Genomic DNA, 27,336 nt, shown 5'->3' with positions numbered 1-27,336 from the left:
AAACGTGCAATTCTTGCTGTGGAGTTCCAACCTCCACCAACCGATAAAATATGTACAAGCGGCCTATGGTCAGTTCTCAAAATGAACTTGCTACCCCAAATATAAATTCTGTAATGTTCAACGGCCCAATGTATCTTACCCCAGAAGCTCACGTTCAATAACCGCATACCTGCGCTCCGTCTCACTCAACGTCCTAGAGGAAAAAGCCACATTCCATTCAATGATACCATCTGTTTGAGAAAGAACACACCCCAAACCATACAAACTTGCATCAGGGGTAATGATACATTTCTTACCCATCCTAAAAGGTTTCAAAGTAGGAGAATTAACAATATCATTTTTAATATCAGTAAATGCCTTTTCTTGTTCAACCTCCCAAACAAACTCGTTACATTGCCTTAATAACTTCCTTAATGGTTCCATTTTGCTAGCAAAATTAATTACAAATTTGCTATAATACTCACACATGCCCGCAAAAGAAAGCAATTGTTCTTCTGGGGCTGGAGCGCTGAGAATGGCTTCAACATTAGATTTTTTTGGAACCAAACCATCCCCCGACAATGTATCGCCCAAATACTCAACAGATTTTCTAAAAAGCTTGCATTTGTGTGCTTTGAGAGTAAGACCATAACTTTCTAGTCTCCTACACACTTCATCTAAGTATGAAGCATGTTCCACTTCATCTTTTGAAAAAATCAAGATATCATCCTGAAAGCACTTAACAAACACGTCAAGGTCTCTAAAAATTTGGAACATGACCCGTTGAAAAACAGGGGCAGCAGATGCCAAACCAAAAGGCATCCTTCTGTATTGGAACAAACCCATGGGAGTGCTGAAGGCTGTATATTTTTTGGATTCCTCAGTGAGTTCTATTTGATGATACACAGATCTAAGATCCAAAGTGGAAAAAATCTGCGCACCATCAAAAAGGGAAACCAACTCGTTGATGTAGGGAAGGGGATGACAATCGATAACAATATTGGAATTGAGAGCCCTCAAATCAATGCAAACTCTCAGTTTTTGGTCAGGTTTCCGCACCAAAACTATGGGCGAAACCCATTTTGAGGATTCAATAGGCTCTATAATGTTATCTTTTAGTAATTCATTTAAAATTTCCTTTAATTCATCTCTAACATTTAGAGGAACACCTCTTAGTTTTTGTTTGACTGGAAGGGCACCTTCCTTCAACACAATTTTATGTGCTAAACGATCACAAAAAACCTTGTCAAACTTGTTGCTCCACACTGAAATAACATTTTTATCTTCAACACTAGAACAGATGGAATTTATCATTTCTTGCTCACTACACAAAGAAATGGGATCTTTCGCACGTGGATTTAATGTTATACCAAGTTCCCATTGGTCATGCCACCCAAGAACATTGACTCCTTTCACGGCAATGTACAATTTGATATGGGCTACCCTTCCCCTAAAGTTTAATGGTACATTCAAAAATCCTTCAATATCGATCTTATTTCCATTGAAAAGTTCTGCTAAAATATCTGACGGTTGCAGATTTGATATATCACACACATTTTGTAATTTTTCATGAACATATTCCTTGGTAACTATGGTCCACGGGGACCCAGAATCTACCATAAGTTCAATGGCAATAGAAAAAATGTAAAAAATACATTTAGGGGATTTTTTGCTGGTTAAGACTACACACCCACTTTGAACAATGGAAACAACATACCCACGGTCAAAATCTTGCTTTACCTCATCAGACAAACTAACGGTAGATACTTTTGTGGGATTAAAAGTGTTAGTGGGTGCACGTGATTGTCCTGCTCGCAACTGGCTGTTAAAACGTTTTTCTCTGCAAACATTACCAAAGTGTCCAATTTTCCCACAAACGTTACATGGTTTGTTAACAGCAGGACAACTTTGGAAAGAAGCAATGTGTGATTTGCTTCCACACCTATAACATGACACAGAACTAAATTCAGTCTTTCTGTTATTAACAGTAAAATTATTTTTAGCTCTAAAATGTGTGGGTATAGCATTTTTATCATCAACTTTAGACTTAACCAAACAAACTTCTTCTTCAGTGTTGCTTTTACTAGAGACAGCACTTTGTTTACCAACTATATCCATCCATTTTTCAGATAGTTCAGTGGACTTTGCAATAGCAATGGTTTCTTCCAAATTAGGATCACCTATGCACCATAATTTGTCTTGAACATTTTTGGAACCTACAAGTTTACTCTGCCACTACTTCTACTGCTTCTACAAGGTATTCCTTTCATCCAGAACTTTAAAGGTACTTTTCACTTATATTGGATGCATCTTTCAATTTTCATCTACCTGCATCTCGCTGTTACCGCATCAATGTTCTTGTTATGGTTGCTGCTCAGCGTCTCTTAGCAACTGCTTATTTACCGTGACGATCATCCCTTCGTCAACTTTAGAACTTTTATCCCACCCTCGTCACCAAATTTGTAATGATCCAAGACAGCTTGATTTTTCCAGAAGGTTTATTGATCAGCACGGCATCATAACCTTGTACTTAACAACAAGGGGTGGTGATGGACAGCGTTTCTGAATTCAGCAGAATACTCTCACCCAGTCAAGAGATCAGGGCTCGATCCAACACCGTTTTTTAGCTCACAGCACCATCCCAGCTCAGAACCTGGCTATATGCAAATTAGTCTGTTCCTGTACCAGTGCATGATGGGAAGAGGGCAAACCAAACTACCAAGCCAATTCTTACACTGGGAAGGAAACAAGCATCCGGGGACCGGTTTCTGGCATTACAGCCGTCTGTAACAGCGTTGTACAGCAGTATCCAGATTGTACCTGACAGGCAGTGCAGAATGCTACATGAGCAAAGCTCTGTACAGAATGTAGAATGTATGAAGAAACATAACAAAGCACATGCAATTAAAGGGGCAGAAATACTGGTTACAAATTAAATAAATATAACAGAATGTAACACTTTAGATCTCCAAAATGTTCATAAATTCCATACAGATATTTAACTCTGCGTCGAGAAAAAAAAAGGGAGTGAAGAAGAAAGGAAGAACAAAAAACAGAAAAAAAGGTGGGGAGGGGTCATTCTGCACTTTCCATGCTTCTTTCTGCACCTGTCTTGCTTCTTTCTGAACCCCTGTTTTTCCTTCATGTACCACTTTTTCCTCTTTTTGCACTCTTTATGCCTTTTCTGCGCCTCTCCTCCCTTCTTATGCAAGTCTATTTCTTCCGTCTGCACCTCATTTGCTTCTTTCTGCACCCCTGTTGTCTCTTTCTGCACTTGTCTACCCTTATTTATTATTTTATTTATTTCCTAGTTTCATAGAGCGCGGACCAGACCTATGAGGGTATCAGAGCACTTTACAGTATTAAGGGTGGTATACAAAGCGATGGGAAGGGATTGGGTACAATAGAGGATACATAATGCAAGAAAACACGCAGTCTAAAGTCCCGGCTACATGTGGGAAGGAAATTAAAACAGGTAGATTCATTGTACAAGAAGGCACATAGTCTCAACTCTTTGGCGAATGCCCAGGAGTGCAGGAATAGGTATAGTAAATAGAAAGATTTTAATGTAACATGTTCATTAGGCGAGGTTCTTACCCATTAAGAAGGTTTTGGTCCTTCTTAAAGTGTGCCAAGGCTGGAAGTCTTCTGATGGCGAGTGAGAGAGAGTTCCAAAAACTTGGCGCAGCCCCAGTGATGGCCTGATTGTACTTTTTTTCTTCCAGAAACATGCAGGTTAAAGCATTAGGTTTTTGGCAGATCGGGAGTTTCTGGGTCCTCCTAGTATCACAAGTTTTTGTGCGAGAAATGTAGGGGAGTTGTTATAAAGAGCTTTGTGAGTAACGCAGGCCAGTTTAAATTGGATTCTGGCCTCTAGGGGAAGCCATTTCAGCATTTTGAGGTGGGGAGAGATGTGGTCATATTGCTTTGAGTCGGTTAGTAGTCTGGGGGCGGTGTTGTGACAGAGATTTCTTGGGTAGACCGGCAAGAGTATAGCATCCATATTCTAATCAGGAAATGACTTGTGCCTGTACTGCGGTATTAAGGTTGGACACATCGAGGAAGGGTTTTAGGTTTCTTAGGTAACTCAGGTGGAATTTATCCATTTTGGCCATCGAGTTTTTATGGCCAAGCATGTTCAGGCTGCCGTCCAGGGTTATTCCAAGGGATTTTGCCGAGGAGGGTAGTTTAGTGCTGAGATGGTCTTGATCCATTCCTGGATGTCTGGATTGGGTGTGGGTGGAAAGATCAGCAGAAATTCAGTTTTATTTGCATTGAGTTTAAGCTTCAAGGCCTCCTTCAGGGAGAAAATCCGCAGGGGAAGAGATTTTTATGTAGATTTGTGTATTGTCTGAGTATATAAGGTAGGAGATATTGGCGGCATGTAGAAATTCGGTGAGAAGTTCAAGGTAAAGGTTGTAGAGGGTAGGGGAGAGGGTGGATCCTTGGGGGACTCCAACTGTAACTGCAGATGGGGTGGATAGATTACTGTCGATGAGAACTGTGAGTGGTTATGGAGGAAGGATCTAAACCATTCAAGGATACTGCAATCCAACCCCATTCTGAGTTTGAGTAGTTCAAGGAGAAATTGATGACTACCCGTATCAAAGCCAGAGGTAAGGTCTAAGAGGATTAGGAGACAGGTTTTGCCTTGGTCGGGGGCTTAGAGAGCATCATCTACAATGCGGAGGAGGCTGGTTTCCATGCTGTGTCCCATTCTGAACACTGGTTGGAAGTCATCTAAAACATGAAATTTGTTGATGTGTAGGCTCAGTTACTGTTGCACACATTTTTCTAGAACTTGGCTAGGAGTGGGGTGTTACATATGGGTCTATAGTTCTCAGCGGAAGCAGGGTCCAGCGTGTTTATTATGTGTATGAGGATAACTTGACCAGCCTTGAGTGAATCAGGAATTGAGCCCTGGAGGAGGGAGGTGTTGATTATTGAGGTCCAGGAAGGGATGATAGCCTGAGAGGCTGCAGATAGGCAGTTAGAAGGGAGAGGATCATTGAAGTGATTGTTTGTGTTTCAGGAGGCAAGAATTTTTTAGATAGAGTGTTCGTCATAGATTTAAGAATTGGGCCAGTGCACTAAGCTTTTGGGAGTACAACACGGAGAGAAGAGGTAGAGCTGGCAGATTTTGATGGTGATTTGCGGATTTGAGTTTGTTACCTAGGGCAGAGATTCTGTCGCAGAAGAAGGAAGAGAATTCCTCACTTGTTATTAGGGGTTTAGGGTTTTCTTTGGAAGTTTTCGCTAGTTTTTTCGATTTTTTTTTTGAGTTGAGGATTTTCTTATTGTAGGCATTTCTGGCCTGCCGGAGAAGATTTAGATGTGCTGCTTAAGGGTGTTGTTTCCAGTTACGTTAATTCTGTCAAAGGGATCTCCTCTCCTTACTGAGGGATCCACTGAACCAGGGATTTCTGTCTTTGATCTGGTCCTTTTTAATTTTAGTGCTGCCAGGTTGTCGAGAATGTCGGATATGGATGAGGAGTAATGATCTGCTAGGTTGTCGACCGAAGTGCACTGAGGGGTGGGGAAGGTCGCGCACACAACGCCCTGTCAGTTTCTCATGATCAAGGTTCTTGGTGTATCTATCCCACCGTTTGGGAAACACGGGTTGAGATGTCCATGTCATTTGGGTGGTGGCCAGGAGGAAGGTGATAGCGTGGTGGTCAGACCAATCGCAAGGGTCAGTGGAGATAAGTTTGACCGCTGATTCTTTAGCAGTGATCCAGTCTAGGGTGGTACCTTTTGAATGATTAGGGAGGGAGCAGGTGTGGGTAAGGGCTTGATCGGCCAAGAAGTCTCTAATTGCATTGACCTGAGGATCCTTAGGATCATTCCAAAGCAAGTTGAAGTCGCCAAGGACAATGTCATTAGAGTTTGGAGAAATCTTGGCTGTGATGATTTCCCTGAGGAGATCCGTAAAGGTATCGCTCTGGCCTGGAGGGTGGTAAACAATGTGTAGTTTGCACATTTGTTAAGTGTTGTTGGAGATGGAGAGCACGAGCTACCCGCAGGATTCTGTAGGGTCCACCGGCAGTTTCGTAACAAGGATGTTGGAGCTTTAGATACAGGCAATGCCACCCCCTTTTTTCTTTGAGTGCCTGTCCATCCTTATGACGTTATAGTTGGGTGGGTCTAAGAGGTCTAGGTAGGGCGATGAGGATTCCTTGAGCCAAGATTCAGTCAAAGTCGCTAGGTCCAATTTATGTCTCAGGATGAGGTCTGCGACATAAAATGCATGTTTTACAGCTGACCAGCAGCTATTGTCTAGGGAGGGGCCAGAATGAGTCCCAAGGGTAAAAGCAGAGATGGGAACTCTAGCAAGGTTGCTATTTACCACCCCTCCAATGGGGAGGGTAGCATATCCGTTAGGGTTAGATGCAACCCTGTCAATAGGGAGTACTTCCCTCAGGTCTGAGGGACATGGGGTCGTCAAGGCAGAGTCGTAACCACTGAGGAGGTCAGCCACTTATTCCTCCGAAAGATTTGAGGGATTAAGCGTGCCAGGGGTGGGATTGTAGATATGGAGGAGAGCAAGAATGTCCTCCTTCTTCCTGCTTCTGTATCTTTCCTGCCTGTTTTTCCATCTCACTTGCTTCTTTCTGCAATGTTCTTGCTTCTATCTACACCGCTGTAGCTTCTTTCAAAACATCTCTTGCCACTTTGTGCATTTTTCTTGCATGCTCCTGCACCTCTCTTACCTCTTTTGGCACCTCTGATGGGTCTTTCCACACCCCACTTGCTCCTTTCTATAATTCTCCTGCCTCTTTCTGCACCCCTGTTGTCCCTTTATGAACCTCATTTATCTCTTTCTGCACCTCACTTGCCTCTTTCTGCACCTTACTTGACTCTTTCAGCACCTCTGTTGCTTCTTTCTGTACCTCTGTTGGATCTTTCTGCACCTCACGTGCTCCTTTCGACACTTCTCTTGCCTCTTTCTGCACCCCCTTTTGCTTCATTCTGAATTTCCATGCTTATTTCTGCACTTGTCTTGCTTCTTTCTCTACCCCGGTTGTCTCTTTAAGTACCTCTTTTGCCTCTTTCTGCACTTTTCTTGCTTTTTTTGCACCTCTCTTTCCTCTTTTTGCACCCCTGTTGCTTCATTCTGCACTTCCCATGCTTCTTTCTGCACCTGTCTTGCTTCTTTCCGTACCCCTTCTTCTCATTATGTACCTCTTTTGACTCTTTATGCACTGCTCTTGCCTTTTTTTGTACATCTCATCCCTCTTTTTGCAGGTCTGTTGCCCCTTTTTGTACCTCATTTTCTTCTCTCCGCACCACTGTTTTCTCTTTCTGCACTCGTCGTCCATCTTGCTGTACCTTTCCTGCGTGTTTTTGTATCTCCTTTGCTTCTTTCTGCACTTTTCCTGCATATTTCTACACCTCTGTTGCCTCTTTCAGCAATTCTCTTGCCTTTTTGTGCATTTCTCATGTCTGTTTCTCCTCCTCTTGTGCCTCTTTTTTCCCCTCTGTTGGCTCTTTATGCACCTCACGTGCTTCTTTCTACACCTCTCTTGCCTCTTTCTGCATCCCTGTTGCTTCATTCCGCACTTGTCTTGCTTCTTTCTACACACGTGTTGTCTCTTTATGTACCTCTTTTGCCCCTTTCTGCAGCTCACTTGCCTCTTTCTATACATCAGTTTCTTTTTTCTGCAGTTCTCTTGCCTCTTTCCTCTCACTTTTCGCTTTCAGCACCTCTCTTGCTTATTTCTGCACCCTGTTCCCTCTTTCGGCACCTTTCATGCCTGTTTCTGCATCTCTCTTACCTCTTTATGTACCTCTTTTTCCTCTTTCCGCACCTCTGCTGTTTCTTTTTGCACTTTTCTTGCCTCCTTCTGCACCTCTTAGTTTTTTCTTAATCCCCCTGCCCTATTATGTACTGGGGCCATACAGGGGAGGTCATACCAATCACAGAGATTCTCTAATGCACTGCTTACCCTAGTGTATGTAGGTGTTTTCACTGTATTCTAAGTGTTTGTCAGCATAGCACTGGCTCCAGGACTGGTTAGTAGTAGTCAGTTACCACCAGTACCCGTCAGCAAAAAGTTGGGGGCACAGGATGACTTTGCAACAAAGTCTCTATCTGCTCCTCTGTTGGTACTTTATGCATCATTCTTCCTCTTTCTGCACATGTCCTACCACTGTAGGCGTAGTTAGAAATTAACATTTAAAAAAATTTGGAAATTCACTGAAAAAATCAGAAGTTTTAGGGACACTGTTGTTAGAGTATAGAATTTAAAACTCCATCTGGAGTTTAAATTGAGTCCCGTGTGTTATGTCAAGTGGTTCTCCTGCAACAACACTATTTGTATATTAAGGCAGTTGAGATATGCAAGGACCTACTGTATTTTAAGGCCATGTACATTCCATGTGATATCCATTGTTTTTGGGCAATGTAGTCTAGGAGCTACACAATCGGCTCCTGCATGTGGTGTACATGCAAAAACAGAAATGATTTCCTCCATGGTTACCTTTGTGAATACGGCCCACAGTATCTCCATATAACACAAAATGTATATATGCATCAATAGACTTTCCGCTCCCTCCACACACTTCAGCATCCCTTATTATGCCAAAGACATTCCACATAATAACAAATAGCAAGACCTTGCTAATCTAAATCCAATATTTACTGGCATAGCAGAGACAAAGTACAACTGGGGATTATCTACTGTGTTGTAAACATAATCCCAGAGAATCTCATATTGAAAAAGCAGGAGGCCAGGAAGAACCAGTATCTGCTGGTAACTGTTGTCTAAAGCAATGAGGAGTGTGGAGACATCAGTGTAGTAAGAATCAGATGATAGGCGTCTATGTAACTATGTCCATCAAGAGTTCCGTTAGAGACACATCAGCTGTTGTCAGCTCCACATGTCTGACGAAGAGCTAAAGCTCTTGTTTCAGGAACAGCACACCTTCGGCAGCTGTCTTATCTCAATGAGCAACAAGTTATTTGGCTCAGTGAGATTTAGTTAGCACAGAAAAATTTGATTTCCACAGATGGAGTCAAGGCATGGTGCTATGGATAGTGCATGTTCATCAAAAGTCATTTCCCCGGGCGTTCTTCATCAGAGTATGATTGCAGCCTTTGCTGAGGTGTCCGCTTTTTGATGTAGTCCATTGCTGCTTAGGGGGGTCATGAAAATGTTGGGTTTACCACAGTTGTCTACACACAGCCAAGCTAAGTCTCACTTTGGGTAGGGGATCTCAGCTTGTTGAAGATTTTTCCTCATAGGGAGGTACACTTCGCATGCTGCCTGAACGCTTGCTGCAAAGTCAGAGTAGAATGCCATGAAGTTGGCCTGGTAATTGTTTGGCTCATTATAAATTTTACCTGCATATATGCAGATGCATAGAAATGTCAGCAACATTGTGTTTAATGAGACCAGGGCTGTCAAGTTCGCATATATGAATATTTGTTGCAATAAAAAAGACTTCCATTGTATGAGCCTACTGGTAGGAACCAAATCATTAAATGTAGTGTCTACCACAGAGCCATGTTGCTCAAGTGTGAATTGACCTTGAAAAAACAAAGGCAAGAGGGGTTTGGCAAAACAGGAGCACAGTTACAGAAGAGGGTCTGAGGACTGTCTCATAGTACAATCAATTTGAGCACAATTGTGCACATTTCCTGGAGCATCATAAAACAATTCATAGATCTTTTTTAGGAAGAGGAATGTGGGCCTACTCATTGAGGTATAAAATACTCCGTCCTGATAACAGATGCTGTTAGATCTCTACCTTGCATGGAAACAATGAGGGCCGGTGGTTAGCATGTCCAGATGTCTGGCTTGGTGAGTGTGTGATCACTGCATGTGCTGTGCCTGCTAGTTCCTAATTGATTGAGTGTTTCTAACTTAATATGGCATCTAACTTTATGGTGTTTTGGGAACGTTGCACTCCTTGGCCCATATGCGCTTTATGGAGGGCAATCTCCCACATAATTGTGGTGTTGCTATCTATCTGTGGGATTAATCTAGGTTTTTCCTGTCCACACATTAGTTCTGCTGGTTAAGTGTTACCCCACCTGTGATCTGTCAAACAGTTGCTCCGGACTAGGACTGGTGGTCTGTTTGTCTCTTGCCATCTTCAATACCATGTTACGGTCACTGTAACTTAAACGTTTTATAACTATGGGTGAGCGGAGTCCCAGGTTGAGGTCTGGCCATTAGTGATCTGGTAGTTCCTTTGACAACTAGCAGGGAAGAGAGGTTTTCAGCTCCAAAAACCTCCATGCACACATTATACATTCATGAGCGATTTTTCAGATACTCTTTCTGTACTTGTATAATTTCAAAAACATTTTCCATGTGGAGGCACTTGGTACTCATGGCGAACAACTCATCTTTGGTCATCAAGATTCGCTGTCCAGCTTTATTGAGGTATGTCGTGTGTTTAAGATGGTCCATCTGGAGATTCAGCTATCTATGTTCCCATCAAGGGAGTCCATTCTTTGTTGCAGAGCAAATAGCGTGACTTCCAGCATTAACATTTCTTTGGGAGCCATATTGGACTCATCGACAGGGCAAGTCCATTTTCACCAGTTTTTCTTGTTTGAAAAGTCAGCCAGGGCTGTTGGTATCTTTATTTAGTGTAAATTATCTCCCCAGCGTACCTTTAGGGTCTTGAGATTGCACTTGTATCTCACAGGCAATATAAACTGGTATGAAAGAGATCAGTTGTCAACTCTTTTACTTGTACTGTATAGTCCCTGCACAGCCACGTGGTGGTGATGAACCTGGGAGATTCTGCCCTCAGGCACTGTAATGAGGCTTGTGTTAACAGCTGGGTGCCTTGCCTAGCCTGGCACAGGCACATAGTAGTAACTGAACAGAGGGAGAGTCTGATAGAGGAGGAGGTATGGAAGTGCTGGACTCACTATCTCAGATATGTAGCAGGATGTCACATTCCTGGGAGGCTCAGTCGCCCTTCACAGCTTCAGTCTGTGAATAAATGAATGACCGACTTCTAAAGCGCAATCAATTGCCCAAAGGCATCAAGGCGCTAAAGTGGTTCCACTGTTGGAAAGATTGGAGAATCAACCCTCTAAGACAACAGTTAAAGGGTAAAAAGCCAGATCTTTAACGACTTACGGAAGGAGAGGTATGACTCAGGGTAGGAGTACATTATAGGGACAGTATTCCAAAGTTTAGAGGCCACCACAGCAAACGCTCTTCATCCCCACTTTGCCCTCCTAAACCTGGGAATAACCAGCCAAATTTTATCGGCAGAACTCAGCTGTCTTGTAGGGACATAATGTTGGAAGAGGTGTTTGATCCCCTCCGGACCAGGTTTAGCATCAATGGCCACCCAGGTGACAACAAACATGGTCAGCATGGGTAAGGAGGATACCGCCACACAAATAAGGCTCCATGACCGACTGGAACTGGAGGGTCACAAAGGCCCTATGGAGCTCACTACACCCCCACCGATGGAGCAAAAGCAAATATCTAGCACGCTGGGTAATAACAACAAACAGGGCAGAAGATAAACAACATTAGTGAACCTTGATCAACCCCCCCATAGTTTGAGATCACGAAGAAAGTGCAAAGGGGGGGTTATACAAATAATAAATCTTGTGGAACCATCTACATTATACAAGTTGGCGCTTACCCCCAGGTACCACAAAGAAGGATCTCATGACATCTTAAGCAGAACTAATAAACTCCGACTTTTTGGCCATGTCACATCCCTGTCTCAGATCACTTCGGAAAACAGGGAGTGGGTAAAGTTTGAAAGGTCACAAGAAGACAGCCATGGCGATTCAACCCTCCTGGACTTGAACATTCTCTCTAAAGGGCAGTTCTTGGTAAAGCCCAACAATTTGCAAGTTGGGCCAAAGAAGTAACAGAACCCATTCAACCTAATTATTCCTTCAGCCTCAAACCTCAAATAGAGGGGCTGGGGGCTACATTAATCCTTAAAGGCACCACCCACAACAGGAAAAGAGGAGATAATATCAACGAATGCCCCAAAACCTCAATAAATGTCTAAATTTTTCAAAGGGAAAACCTGCGAAGAGTGCTAATGGGTAAATCAAATCAGGCTACATGAGGCAAGAACTGGCAACAACACCCCTAGATAAAACCAACTCCTCATTAGAAAAAGAAGGGCCACGTTGGTGCTGGAAGATCAATACCAAGGCCAAAACTCTGACCTCCCCTAAAAACTAACCCTCATATCACGGAACATTGCAGGGTTAAACAACAAAGCAGGGCCCAAGAAAGTACAGGACTACTTTGCAAAAGGGAACATCATTTGCTGCCAAGAAACTTGGTCAATGACATCGACACCTATAGTGGGCTTCCATGAACACCGGATAAATGCAAAGAAAAAAAAACATCTTCGGATGTCCATCTGGGGGTCTTTCTATCTTCATAAGCCATGTGAGAAAACTCAAGCCTACAGAAATAGGAGTAAACTCCCCAGACCTGCAAGCAATGACAATGACTGGGTTAAGGGCGGGCCACCTGCCGTTAAATCTGCTGCTCTTAAACTGCTACATTTACCCTGCACTGACTGCTGCCAGTATGGAATCTTTTACCAACATGCTGGAAAATATATTACTAAAATATTAGCACTACAATGTAATCATCACAGGAGATTTTAACTTGAAGGGTTTGGAAAGTGCCCCAAAAAATCAAAACAAAGGGAACAAGGCAGGCCAATCTTCTTAAAAATGTTAAACTCTACTCAACCCACGTCCTGATGAAACGACGATCACCCTTGTGGTACCCCAAACCATTGTTTCAGAACATATCCACCATAGACTATATCTTAATCAACGAGAAAACGGCTGAAAGGTTGGAAGAATTCCAGGTCGATGATAGAGGGGAAAGTGGCCACAGGCCTCTATGTGCAAGATTCAACTTAGGAATGGAATTTGCGGACCTCCAGAAAATGATGGGAAAAACCACAAGGGATGAACATTGCAGAGCCATTAAAAGAATAAAATGGACAACCTCTCTCGAAGGGAAAATACAGGAGTGGGCACTAATGTGGCAGGCTCGAGGACCATGTGAGACCCATTCAGAGGTGATTGGTCTCTGGGAAGAACTGACAGAAAACCTGGGGCTGAAGCTGGGAAAAAATCACAGTAAAAAAAATCTTTGTCACAAGGCCCCATCTACAAATAACCCTGACATGAAGAGCTTGAGACAATGTAAAGGTGTGTTAATGAAGGCACTTCTAAGAAGGAAGAAAAGAGGAACATCGGCAGAGGGGGCCTCCATAATTGCACTAAGAGCCGCTTTCAGGAGGAAAGTAGGCGAGCAGAAGAGGAAAGAGATGGAACAACAGTATTTGCCTGGTTAGCGGAAATGAACAACACTAAATTATGGAGGTATATCAACCACCTGAGCTCTCAACCTAGGAGCAAGGAGTAGAACATTACAAGCAACTAGTGGGAAGTTCACATAAGGGGATTATATACTAGAGGCACACCAGCTACTGAGCATGCCTCTCCAAAAAACATCTTGGAAATAGGCACTCACATAGCCACACTCCCAGAGGATTCAGATGAAGCAGGAAAAAGGAAGCTTGAGGGTGATGGATGTGCTATGCTGACACAAAGATGGAGATTAGGAAAATAAGGAATGACACGGCGCCAGGCACCAGCGACTGACTTTTAAATCAGTCCAAATATTCTTTGTCTCCTTACCCCCTTATAAAACTTTTCTTATTCTACTGCAACAGGCGCGGTGCGTCCATTGGGGCGTAGGGGCGAAGCCCCACTAAGCCCCATGGACCCACCACGTTGTCACTAGAAGCCAAACACAATTATTTAAAAAAATCGCGCTATCTGCCGGCCGGGAAACCGGGAGACAAGGGGGGGGGGGGGGGGAGGATCGGGCTGCTGCAGCTGCGCAAGTGTATTTTTGGGCACAAACATGCCCGCGCATGCGCAGATCGTTTTCTTGTGAATTCCCCCTTAGAGAGAGGACCAGGGGGCGGGCCGCAGCCCCCGGGGTTACACAGGGCGACTGGGCGAGGAGTCATGGTGCCCCCCCAGCCAATCCTGGCGCAGGTTTGGCTGGTCACTACATAGCCCTGTTACATAACCCCTGACGGATAGCACGGCCGACTTTGGTGATGGGAAACCAGGTTCGAGCCTCTTATCGAACCATAAAAATGTATACATGACTTACACTGGTGTTAAATAAATAGATATTTTAAAAAACAAATAAAAATGATGTTCCGACTAAGGTGTGAAATTGGTGTCGAATAAATACATGTTTTTAAAAACAATTAATATTAATCATGTATCATTGGTGCTGGAGTACAAGGTTCGAGACTGGTATTAAACACTGACAAGCTGTGTGCAAGTTATAGGGTCATAAAAATACATGAATGATGGATGGATGCATGAATGGATGCAGGATGAATGATGGGTGGATGAATGGATGGGTGGATGCATGAATGAATGATGGATGCAGGATGGATGCAGGATGGGTGGATGGGTAGATGAATGCATGATGGATGCAGGATGGATGCAAGGTGGATGGATGGGTGCATGAATGAATGATGGATGCAGGATGGGTGGATGGATGATGGATGAATGATGGGTGGATGAATGGATGGGTGGATGCATGAATGAATGATGGATGCAGGATGGATGCAGGATGGGTGGATGGGTAAATGAATGAATGATGGATGCAGGGTGGATGGATGGGTGCATGAATGAATGATGGATGCAGGATGGGTGGATGGATGGATGGATGATGGATGAATGATGGGTGGATGAATGGATGGGTGGATGCATGAATGAATGATGGATGCAGGATGGATGCAGGATGGGTGGATGAATGAATGATGGATGCAGGATGGATGCAGGGTGGATGGATGGGTGCATGAATGAATGATGGATGGATGGGTGGATGCAGGAATGGATGCAGGAATGGATGGATGATGGATGGGTGGATGGATGCATGAATGAATGAATGATGGATGCTGGATGGGTGGATGGATGGGTGGATGAATGAATGATGGATGCAGGATGGATGGGTGGATGGATGGATGGGTGCATGAATGAATGATGGATGCAGGGTGGATGGATGGGTGCATGAATGATGGATGCAGGATGGGTGGATGGATGGGTGGACACATGAATGGATGAATGATGGGTGGATGAATGGATGGGTGGATGCATGAATGAATGATGGATGCAGGATGGGTGGATGAATGAATGATGGATGCAGGATGGATGCAGGGTGGATGGATGGGTGCATGAATGAATGATGGATGCAGGATGGATGGATGGATGGATGCATGAATGGATGCAGGAATGGATGCAGGAATGGATGATGGATGGGTGGATGGATGGGTGGATGGATGGATGCATGAATGATGGATGGATGCTGGATGGGTGGATGGGTGGGTGGATGAATGAATGATGGATGCAGGATGGATGAGTGGGTGGATGGTTGCATGAATGAATGATGGATGCAGGATGGATGGATGGGTGGACACATGAATGGATGCAGGATGGATGATGGATGGGTGGAAGGGTGGATGGATGGGTGGATGGATGGATGCATGAATGAATGATGGATGGATGGATGCAGGATGGATGGGTGGATGGATGGATGGGTGGATGCATGAATGAATGATGGATGCAGGATGGATGGGTGGATGGATGGATGGGTGGATGCATGAATGAATGATGGATGCAGGATGGATGGATGGGTGAATGCATGAATGAATGATGGATGCTGGATGGATGGGTGGATGCATGAATGAATGATGGATGCAGGATGGATGCAGAATTGGTGGATGGATGGATGGGTGGGTGGGTGGATGGATGGATGGGTGGATGCATGAATGATGTATGGATGGATGCAAGGTGGTTCGGGCTCGCTCGCTCGCTGTGCTCGCTCGCTGCGGTGCAATATGCAAATTAGTTTACGCCCCACCACTTTCAAATGTCACCAGCCGCCCCTGAACTGCAATAATTCCATATTCATGAAAAGGATCAATCCTCTTCCCTATTCACAAGAAAGGCATCCACTCCAACCCCACCGCCTATAGGCTAGTGGCCCTGCTGGATGTGAAAGCCAATGCGTTTGCCAAATTACTATTGAGAGATTTAGAGAACTGGGCTAATAACAATGAAATACTACCATTCTACCAGACCTGCTCCAGGAAAAACAGCGCAACAACGGACAACATAATGACCCTGGCCTACCTCTCAAAACGTGAGGTGAAAGTCAGGCACCTGCCATTGTTCTGCTGTTTTATTGACTGCAGCACATCTTTTGATAAAGTCGATAGGCGAAAACTGTCAGCCTGTGGGGGTATCATCTCAGCTATTGAAAGCCATCATATCCCTTCACGAGGGGACTTGGGTACAAGTTAAAATAATCCCCACAACGCTATCAGCAAAAGTTGAAACCAACAACAGACTGAAGCAGGGCTGCATCCTGGCCCCCCTACTATTTAACTTTAACACAGAAGACATGGGGGAAGCTCTGAAAGAGGCAAGTCTTGTTTCACTGAGACTGGGCACGGCGAGAATGGCAATTCTTTAGTATGCAGATGACACCATAGTGATGGACCACACAAGGGTGGGCCTCCAAAGAGCACTAAAGGCGCTGGGGAAGAACAGCAAGGAAAATCACCTGACAGTTAACCAAGGCAAAACAAAGATAATGGTATTTGGCAGATACCCACACAAAAAACAAGCAGTCTGGAATTTAGAAGATCACCATCTTGGGACCACCATAGCCTATAACTATCTGGGGGTTTAGCTAAATGAGAGGGCAACATCGGCAGCTCATATAAAACATCTTACTGCCAAAATCAACAGTGTAATCCTATCAATGAGATACCAAAGCCAATACGTGGCCAGCCCCACCGCAGACCCCATGCTGAACGTTCCTAGAGCAAAACTAATTCCACCCATTACCTATGGTCTCGTAGCATTTCCAGGAGCTTTAGACAAACATATGGCAGCAGATCAGGTCAAAGCTCACAAGATTGTGCTGCGAATATCCAGGAATGCAAGGAACACAAGATTACAGCTGGAATTAGGGCTCGGCAGTCCCAAACTGGCTCTCCAAGGGGATCGAATAAAGTATTATATTAGCATCCTTAAGGCACCGCATAACTCTCTCAAACATTCGTTCATTCGATATGCTTTATCGATTTTTCTATAAAATCATGAAAGCGTAGAGTTACAAAATACAATCATAGTTAAAAAAAAGACATACATGTGAAGCACAGATTATCTACAGGTTAAAAAAAAAAACATTTGCTCACCCTGTGAATGCAACATTCCTAATAATAACATACTTTACAGGGTTTATGATGACAGTTCTTCCGTTTCATCAAAAGGGGATGTGCAAGGGGTTGCAGTGGTTAAAAATGTTATACGGTATTTCAAATCTGTTGGGGGCGGGAATACTACAATAAAGCGATGAGCAAACTCCTCTACCCAGCCTGGTACAATCCTCAGTCATTGGCCTAGAGGCAGGCGTATATGATGTGCTTGGATAGAAGTCATGTAGATCCCAGATGGATATGGGGCCATCGCCTTCTTCAGGTTGTAAAGTTCGGAGGTATGGGACAATGTTTCTACTCCTGAATTTTATTAGTATCAAGTCACCAGTAAAGTCTTTCGGAAGGGGGCCCAGCCAACCCACTCTCCTCACGCTCACAATCCCGCCGTCAAGATCATGGGGCAGGGGTCTATTTTTAGATAGCCTAACTGGACCTTATTTAACAAGTCACTTTGTCTCTCCGGTTTTCCCTTTTTCAATTGCGGGACTCCCGAGAGGACGCATACAAATGGTGCTGCCTCTGGAGGTAGATGAATTCTAGAAACCCTGTTGCACTCTTCTCTGGGGACAACATTTTTCGGTGTAGTGGGTTTAAGAGAGGCTTTAGAAATATTTTAGGGCGGAATGGTGGGAACTGGTGCTCGAGTTTGGGCAACTTTACTTTGAATGGCAGGATTAGGCTTATTTGGGGTGGCAATATGCAAGGGGTGGGTAGGTATAGAAGCGTGGGTAGAGGTTAACAAGTTAAAATAGATTTTTTCCTCAATCCCTGTCAATCTATCCCCCAAGATGTTGATTTTGTCAATTAAGGGGTGTATAATGGATTTGATCAGTTCGATCATTGACAAAAGGGCCTTCTGGGAAGACGGAGCTAGGTCGTCTAATTTTTCTGCCACCTCTGCAGTTAGGGGAGAATTGGTAGGGGGTGGAGTTAAGATTGGGGATTCATTTTGTATTTTTTGTACTTTGGATTGGCTCTCATTATATTTATCCCCGTCATGCTTCCTTTTGTTAGGTGTGGCCCGGACGGATACTATACATTGTGTGTTTGTTTTTGTAAATATAGAAAAGGGTTCCAGCACTCTCTCATTTGTAGTTAACGATTTAATATTATTTGGTGGGGATGGTGATCCTACAGGGGCATAGCTAGTCTTACACAGACTGTTTAATTCCTCCAACAGTGAGAGACTACACACTGTATTGTTTGTTTGAGGAGAGGAATGATTACAAGATGGACTGACTACAGGCTGATGGTAATTATGTTTATCAGCGTCTGTGCGCGAGGGTAACAGTATGTTATTTATGTGCTTATCTAGCATCCTCAAACAAGTGTTCAACTGAAGCGCAAGTTTTGTAACAACCCCTTTCTGGGTCATGATATGAGTTGGATGTGAATGAAGTGATAATGTTTATTGGGCAAAATACTACTGTCCAGTACAGAATGTCAATTAGTGGCTTTACCTCCTCCAGGAAAACCAAGTGGTGGGGCCCGTCCCGTCCTCCTCGGGCCTCTGAGGGCCACAGAGGGCCCGCCCTTTGCCTGGGCTTAGCCCGGCGTCCCGCGAGGGAGGGCTATCGCTGTTTTAATGCGCCTCCTGGCGCTTCGATCAGGTCACGTGGTTCCCTGGTTCTCTGGGCTGCTGGGGATTGCAGTCCCCTGACTTGCCCTCCACGCGATGGCCGGCGCTTCCCCTGATGGAAGTGGGAGCGGGCAGCGGTAGGCAGGCGGCAACCCCAGCAGTTCTATGGTTGTTTTAAGGCAGCAGCCCTCCACCCGGGCTCCCCAGCGGCAGTTTCCGGCGATTCCCGATACACAGGCAAGTTCCAATGTGTTCCCTCTCAAACATCAACTTGTAACAATTTTTAGAGATGAGGACTCTTCCTGGAACACGAAGCTGGGGAAAAAAATAGAGCCCCTAAATATAGAACACAATAGTATGCCCCTAACAGACATCCTGCATAAGGCCTGGTCGAACATTATGAGACGGCAGGTACGCTTCATTTCGTTTAAAAAGGATTTAACCACACTCCGTCATAACACCGACACGAAGGCATTGGAGGAATTTTACACCTTGGGGAAAGCCCAACCATACCTAAGGGAAGCAGTAGGGACCACGGGCACGCAAGAGAATAATTTTCATGAGGCTAACTGCCCTTAGAACTGTGGACTTCAAATCAGCATGGGCGCGAGTAGAAAGAGCTGTCTAGTGCCACCTATGCAACTACCAACGGGAATCTTGGCTCCATTCATTATGTTGCTGTCCCAAATTTACCCGTGAACAAAAGAGGCTGCTTCGTCCCTTTTGAAGGAAACTTGGTATCAGAGTATGCATGGAGGCATCCGACTGGTGCTTCTCGGAAATTAAAACACACCACCTTGCAAGAGTGGCAAAATTCATTTACCAGATTGGACAAGCTCTAGACGCTAGTGTATAAATGATTTTCCTCAACCTCTTGAAATTCAGAGTCAGATTAATGCACCACCAAGGTGCTTCCGTAACATCTATGGACAAAGAAGAGATTGCCCGACACTCCAAGTGCTTTGACTGGATCATTGCTGCATCAAAATTAAGCTCCCGGATTGAAAGCAGAATGGACCCTGCAACACCAGATTGACTGCCGGAAACAGGGGTTTTAAATCTCATAGGAGGTCTGGGGAGGGGGGTGGAACGGGTGGGTGGGCAATGGGGGGTTGGGTTTTAATTTTAACTTTTGACTGTAATGGTTTTAAATAATTGAACGGTTAACAATAAATCAATCAATCAACCTGAGTTATCAATCAATCAATCAAAGCATTTATATAGCGCACTACTCACCAAGAGGGTCTCAAGGCGCTAGGGGGGGGTTCCGCTACTGCTCGAACAGTCAGGTCTTGAGTTGCTTCCTGAAGGCGAGGTGGTCCTGGGTCAGGCGGAGGTGGGTTGGGAGGGAGTTCCAAGTCTTGGCGGCGAGGTAGGAGAAGGACCGTCCCCCTGTGGTGGCTCTTCGGATGCAGGGGACGGCAGCGAGGGCGTGGTCGGTCGATCGTAGCTGGTGTTTGGGAGCGTAGAAGTTAAGGCGGCTGTTGAGGTATCCTGGACCTTGGTTGTTTAGGGCTTTGTGTGCGTGGGTGAGGAGACGGAAGGTGATTCTCTTGTTGACCGGGAGCCATTGCAGGTCTCTCAGGTGTCCGGAGACGTGGCTGCGACGGGGGATGTCCAGGATGAGTCGTGCTGAGGCGTTCTGGATCCGCTGGAGTCTCTTCTGGAGTTTGGCGGTGGTTCCGACGTAGAGGGAGTTGCCGTAGGCCAGACGGCTGGTGACAAGGGCCTGGGTGACCGTCTTCCTGGTCCACCCTATTATCAATGCATAGGACCTTGAAGGGGATTCATTTCTCAGCTGGGAGCCAATGAAATTTCCGAATGGCCATAAAAATCAAGCGAAAATTAGGAAAATCCAAGATAAGTCTCGCTGCAACATTCTAGACAAGTTGAAGCTTCTTCATAGATGCTTTGTTGATATCCAGGAAGAGTGCCATACAGTGATCCATCCTGGACAGAATCAGCACCATGGCTGCTTGTTTATAAAGAGAGAGAGAGATCAACAGAAAAATCTTTCTAACGGTGCTTATAATACAGAAACAGGATGAAAGAGTCCTATTAATCTGGAGATCTAAAGACAGATTGTTGTCCTCTATGAGACCAAGATTCTTATCTGAAGCAGCACAACAAGGACATAGTCTAAGCATTGCTGGACACCATGGGTGGGTCCATATAGTTTGCTGGCTACCAATGACCAGGACCTCAGTTTTGTCCCCATTAAGTCGGAAGTAGTTATTTACCATCTAAGAAGCAACAGCCTGCATGCAGTTGTTCAAATTGGTGGTGGAGCCCTCTATATCCTTTATGTTTGACACAATTATTTGTGTATCATCAGCATAGGATAAGATCTTCAGACCAAAGGATCTAACCAGCTTAGATAACGGAGAAAAATAGATTAAATAGAGTGGGGCTCACAGAGGAGCCATGCGGCACTCCACAGAAAAGTTGGGTTCAGAGTCCGAGTGAAAATGGTCCACCGTTACTTTCTGTCCCTGAGTCCAGGTGAGTACAGGTGTGTGAGGGGGAGGCTGAACATGCGGGGTCTGATCTGTTTTTTGTTACCCTTAGCACAGTATATGAGTCTCTTATGGTGGCACACTCCAAAATTATAAAGCAGTTAGTCAGCCTGGTAGGGGTGTCTGCAGTCACAATGCCTCAATTGGAAGAGACAGCTGGTCGCGGTGCATGTGGAGGTAGCCACGCCAATGGGGATTTTATGTTTATAGCACGGTTGCAGGGCATCCAGCCCAATGCATCAGCTAAGATGGTCCCATCCAGGCTCACCGCACCAATCCACTACTACACCCAGGTTGCTCCAGCAACGTTCCAGCAGGCCACAACGCAGACCGGCCTGAAGGTTTCAGGGGTTTTCAACACCACCGGCAGCTGCCCTCATCTGTAAACCATAGGGTCTGCTTTAAAATTGATCTGCCTCTGCCAGATACGCACAGTCCGCACTTTAGGCCCCACACCACTCCGGAGGAATTGAGAGCATGCTTACAGGCTCTTTGGTTCACTTATCTTTATATTCCTAAGGTGATTTTTAAGGGGCCTCTTTCATTTCCTTACAGCACCCACAGGTCTCCAGGTGGGCTATTGGCTCTGTCAGTAGTTAATGGCAGGCGATCGCCCATGTCTTCGAGGGTGAACCTTGCTCTTTGTCTGTAGCAATGTGTTAGCTTTGAACACCAGCGAAAAATGTTTCCACTGCAGTCTCAGCTTCTATATCACCGGGCTGTGTATCTACCCCTATCAGCCCTCTACATGAGGGTCAGCGCACCCTCAGCAGTCATGTGGATTTAGCAGCACATTTTGGACCAGATTTCTTGCAGCTCAGTCCGCAGGCATCTCCGAACACTCCATGTTGGTAATCATTGTGTTTTGTGCCCCGATGTGCAAGGTAAATGCAGGATTTTATTTCCTGGCTGGTAGAGCTGAACAAAGGTGCAGCCATTTTGCGGGTTTGTTGAATACAATACTCTGTCACAAACATGGGACATAACATGTTTGCTTTATTACTAGGTCATTATACCCTGTGGCACCTGTATTAAGGTAAATTAGATAGGTGTCACATTGGTGATGGGGTAATACGTCGGCTAAAATGTAATCATTGCCTTTAAGTCATGGTTTTCATCTCTGAAGGGTAAAGGAAATTGCTGAAGTGTACCAGCTGAGATCCCACTGTAGGTGGGCAAAACATCCTGTTTCATCCTGCTTTGAGCTTTTTGCTCTGATCAAAACAGGTTCAGTGGGACATCGCGTCAAAGGTGTGCAGCATTGTGGAGCCCTGCTCAGCATTGCCGTGCCAGATGATTGCTGCCTCCAAAAATGTTACTAAGTCTGAAGGTAAAACCTTGAGCCAGGGCAAGGCAATACACCTTTCTGTCTGGAGAACCACTCTCCAGCACTGCAAAGTCCAGCTTTGTTCCACTGAGTGCAGTTACTGTCAAAATCAGCTGATTCTGCACAGCTTGACGATGCTACATGAGACTTTGAGAGACATTACTTGGACCTTGTTAGAAGGTCAAAGGTTTGACTGGGATGTCTTCTTGGTTTTGTTTTTTACTTAAACATTGTTGGTGCTGCTTCAACATAGCACACATGTCTTTGGAGCCTGCTAACTTCTTTTAATAAAGCTACCAGGGGTTTACTTGAGATGCTCCCAGAATGTTTTATTATATAACCAAAGTGTTTTTTTGTAGTCACTTTGTAAACACCTGCACTACATTATACCTGCGTCAGGTACATTGTATGCAGAGCTGGGCGTTCCCCCGCAAAAAGCTTCGTAGAAGTGACACAGTGAAATCTGGGAGATTTCACTACGTCACTTCTAGGACGCTGTTGCCTCACAGCAGGCGTAAGACTGACGCAGGCCTTTTTACATGGGGCTTGCTCCATGTGAAAGGACGCATTGCTGGAGTTGAGTCACTTTTGTGACACACTCCAGCAATGCGTTACTTTTGCACCAGACAGATATGTCAGAAATACTGACAAATCAGTAACCCCTTGTGACATGATGCGTCATACAGTAAATATGACGCATCAGGTATGTCGCAAGGAGTGCGCAGTGAGAAGTGACACATCGCTGCTTTCACGCAGCGATGCGTCATTTCTCATAAATGAGGCCCTACATTTTTATTATTTTTTTGATGCTAATTAGTTTCATAGTACAATAAAAAAGACTAAAAACCAAAAAGCTCAAAACCAAGCTTGTTCAGAGAATGAATAGCAAGTGCATATTTTGAATTTGCAATATGGTGGCAGAAATAGCATTGTTGTATCTGTTTCAATTAAGGTGATGGTGCATGTGACACAATTCACAACATTATGCTTTGCAAACAGAATGCTAAATATTTCTAAGCTTCACTCAGCTGACATCAAAGGAAAATTGAATTTGCATGAGGTTTGGAGCCCATTCAAATCAAACTGACTTCTGTTCATAGATCATTTGTAATTTAGATGGTTTACTATAAGAATCGGTGCACACACAGAAGAAGTAGACTTTGAAATTCTGAATAATTGAAAATGGCATCATTTTCTGAGCTGAAAGAGCTCCATGAACGATACTTGGATGCAGCTATATCGCTGGATACATATACTGCAAATGATTCTGCCTTCCTTGATGATTCAGTTATTAGGATGTTACCTTCTTTCAACAAAATATTCACCTCAGGTTTGTTTCCTATGACCCTTGTTTTCCAAGCTTAAGATGTAGAGAAATATTACTGGTGTACAAATATATGCTCTATATTTATGCATTGAATTCTGCAAATTATTCTGAGAGCTTCTTTCTTTTGGTGCATTAATATTTTCATCGGTTCTGGATTTTTAAAGACAAGAATGAATAATAAATGTATTTCAAATTTTTGTTACTAATGAAATCAAAAGCAGGAATAGACAGTTGACAGAATAAACAAATGTAAAATCTGCAAAAGCACATAGATGATGAAAAGTACTTCTTAAAGTATATTAATATTTGCAATCTATCCATAATATCTTGTACATTGTGCATTGAAAAGCAAGATGAATGTCAATTTTATTTTCACTGACATTGCACAAATTATGTACATTTGAAAACTAGAAAACTGGAATAAAACACAGGAGGCTGTTTCTGCAACTCAGGATATAGAAGGCACTAGTGACTGAGATGGGACGAAATGTACAGATCTAATCCCAATAAAATCCTCTGACCATAAAATCATGCCCCTTCATGAATGGAACATACAAATATATTTCCCTAGTTCTTTTTATGAGTCTTTTATATCTCACTGTTCCAGGATAATACAGCTGCAGATATTCTACCATAGATTATGTAGAATCAACATCACATTAGACACATAACATAGCCTCCATATCAATTAGCTTGCCCCAAGTATGAATAGTGCATGGGCTGCAATCAAAAGTACATCTGTGCACCACATTTTGGTAGATGGCAGTGGAATTTCCATTGTCGCATATTCAAATTTTAAATTTAAAATATTTAAAATGTTTATTAAATTTGGATACGGTGGCACTGTTCAGAAACGTAAATGTACTACTAGTAGAATTCACTCCTACACTTTTAGGTATTTTACTACTTTGGGTATTAAAAAAATAGGAGTGTAAAGTAGCTCAAAAATGTAGATAAACTATCAGTGCTGGCCCAGTGTACAATGTCCATTTTCTGTTTCCCACTGTCAGGTAAAACCTGGCGGTGGGGACAGATATTGACCTCACATCCAGTGAAAACATTCCTTGGATACAGGTTTATCTAGTTTTTTAGATTTGTTTTCCTCCGCGGCCACCAGTGTGTGTGATGCTGTGCAGATTCTGACATGCATGGGCATCTGTGGGCACTGAGCAATAGACAAAGCTCTCCGAAAACGTTGCAGGCACCTTAATGGCAACAGATACAAAAAAATATGAGAGGAATTCTTGTAGTTTGTCTAACCACTGGCAGTCACTCAGGGTAGTATTCTAACGCATTGTTTGTTTACTAACCATGCCACCTCAGATCACTCCAGTCCCAGCCATATGCAAATTAGTCTTGGTACTGATTCAATATGAAAAATCCAGCCTGAATTGCCCAGACAGGTCCTCTCTGAAATGGAATATGTGCCTAGTAAAAAGGGTGTAAGCTTTCTTGGGCCACATCATTCATGTGTAGGTTGGTTCCAGGGACTCAGTGAGCAATGGCCCCTTAACCACTTAGGGGCTTTTTATAAAAAAAAATTCATATAGTGGAACATGCCAATTTGCCCCTTTCCTATTAAATATGTTGCAGGCATGCCCAGGGGAAAAAGTGGCCCGTGAAGGGGGTGTGCGGGTTGGCTGCCTTTGGCTGCCTTTAGCGAGTTGGCCACAGAGAGTGGTTGCAGACCAGGCCTTGTGACCAACCTATCACTGCACATGGCCAAAGACTGTGTGCTGAATGGGGTTAGTTGTATATGGTGGGTAGGCCACAGTGCATGACCACAGGCTGGTGATGTGTGGCATTGGCCGCATGAGGAGGTTGGCCGCAGGGCCTGGCCATATGCCAGTCTTTTCGGCCAACCTAATGCTGCTCAAAACAAGAGGCTTTCCACTGTGTTGGATTGTTATCCGGTAATTAAATATTTCTGTATTTTAAAAAACCTAGAAATTCACAAAAAACCAAAGGTTACAGGGACGGTATAGTTAGGAAAGAGTATTCAAAAAATTAGAAATACACTGAAAATCAAAGGCTACAGGTATGTTATAATTAGGTTCACATTGTATGTATAACTTTTATTTATCTATAACTTGCTACCACACCATGCACTGCTAATTACTCCACATATTAAATAACATCTTCTATGAAATTATTGTTAATAACCCTGCAGAATTTACAGTGAACTATTGTTATCTTTGCGGCACACGTCATAGTTACTTGAGATAACTATAACTATAATTGCTGAATTTCTAGGTCTTTCTGTGTGTAATATCTAAACTTTACAAAAAATGTCCCTGTAACTTTTGGCAGGAATCTAGACCTTGTTCCGCAGATCAGGCTTTTTGTTACTTGGTGTAAATCCATTAAATATATTTTGAGGTACTTGGTAAAAAAATAATTGTATATTTTGGCAAACGGGCTCATGACTGAGATTTCCGCACAGGTCCTGTGAGAGCTTGAGATTGAAACTGGAGCGCGAGAGGCATAAACAAGTCTTACTAGCGATCTTATAGTCCAGCTGTTGGAATGTTAAAAATGAAATGCTTGTTATTACTGTTTGCTGTGAAAAATTAGAGTTGTTGTGGAACTGAAGAAAAAAGCTATTGAATGAGGCAGCAAGAAAGGCATGCTGTCCTGAGGAAATAGAAATTTTTAGGTAATCAATGTGTCCCCCACTCGCACCCTATCCATGCACCCATGTTCCATGTATGTCGTGTAACTTCTTCTCCGTGCATGCCACAAAGACGCATATGCATTTGCGTCCAACCTTAACATGTCAGCTATCCAGTCCTATATGAAAACCACGTTAAATTAGCTTCTAGGCCTATGGTGCCAACGTCTTTACATGGTGCACTCTTAATGCAAAGCACATGTTTTCCACGTTTTTCTGGCTCAGTCGAGCTAGGCCCTTAATTGAGACTCCGAGTCTCTTCTGTCTCTGAAAACTGCAGTTTAGGTATGCATCCTTGATCTCTGTCTTACTTCCTGCCCAGCGAAGCGGTGCCCGGCTCGGCCTGGACTGTCTGCCAAAACAGTATTTTGCCTACAGTTATCTGCTCAGCCTCCTTGAAAACACATTCCAGTCTAGAGAAATAGGTAAACATATTCCCGGCTGCAGAGCAAAGGGCCCGGCTTTCCTGTCCTCCTTGTGAGTGATTTACAGAACCTGTTACCATGGTAGGCCCTTGGCCCCCGCATTGCCCAAGACACGTATGCACGCACTAGCATTCAGTATTGAACGGCCTCTGCCCGAAAGACCTTTTACTTCAGACAATACATCCTCCAAACATAAGATACCAGATATGCTATAGGTACAGGTCGT

General features: G+C 43.9%; 1 protein-coding gene across 1 annotated transcript in view; it reads left to right on the top strand.

The window, feature by feature from the left end:
* The first annotated feature begins 23,842 nt into the window (after positions 1-23,842).
* Positions 23,843-27,336, top strand: part of LOC147718240 (nicotinamide N-methyltransferase-like) — a 147,957-nt gene continuing 144,463 nt past the window's right edge. Inside the window, exon 1 of the mRNA XM_086966653.1 lies at positions 23,843-24,017. Coding sequence (XP_086822779.1) covers positions 23,870-24,017 — 148 coding nt within the window. The 5' untranslated portion in view covers positions 23,843-23,869. The remainder of the gene's footprint in view (positions 24,018-27,336) is intronic.

The sequence above is a fragment of the Lissotriton vulgaris genome, chromosome 4_1 (genome assembly GCF_964263255.1).
Source record: "Lissotriton vulgaris chromosome 4_1, aLisVul1.2, whole genome shotgun sequence".
NCBI classification, from domain to species: domain Eukaryota; kingdom Metazoa; phylum Chordata; class Amphibia; order Caudata; family Salamandridae; genus Lissotriton; species Lissotriton vulgaris.
Note: the sequence above shows the minus strand (reverse complement) of the source record. Positions and strands in the feature narration are given on the sequence as shown.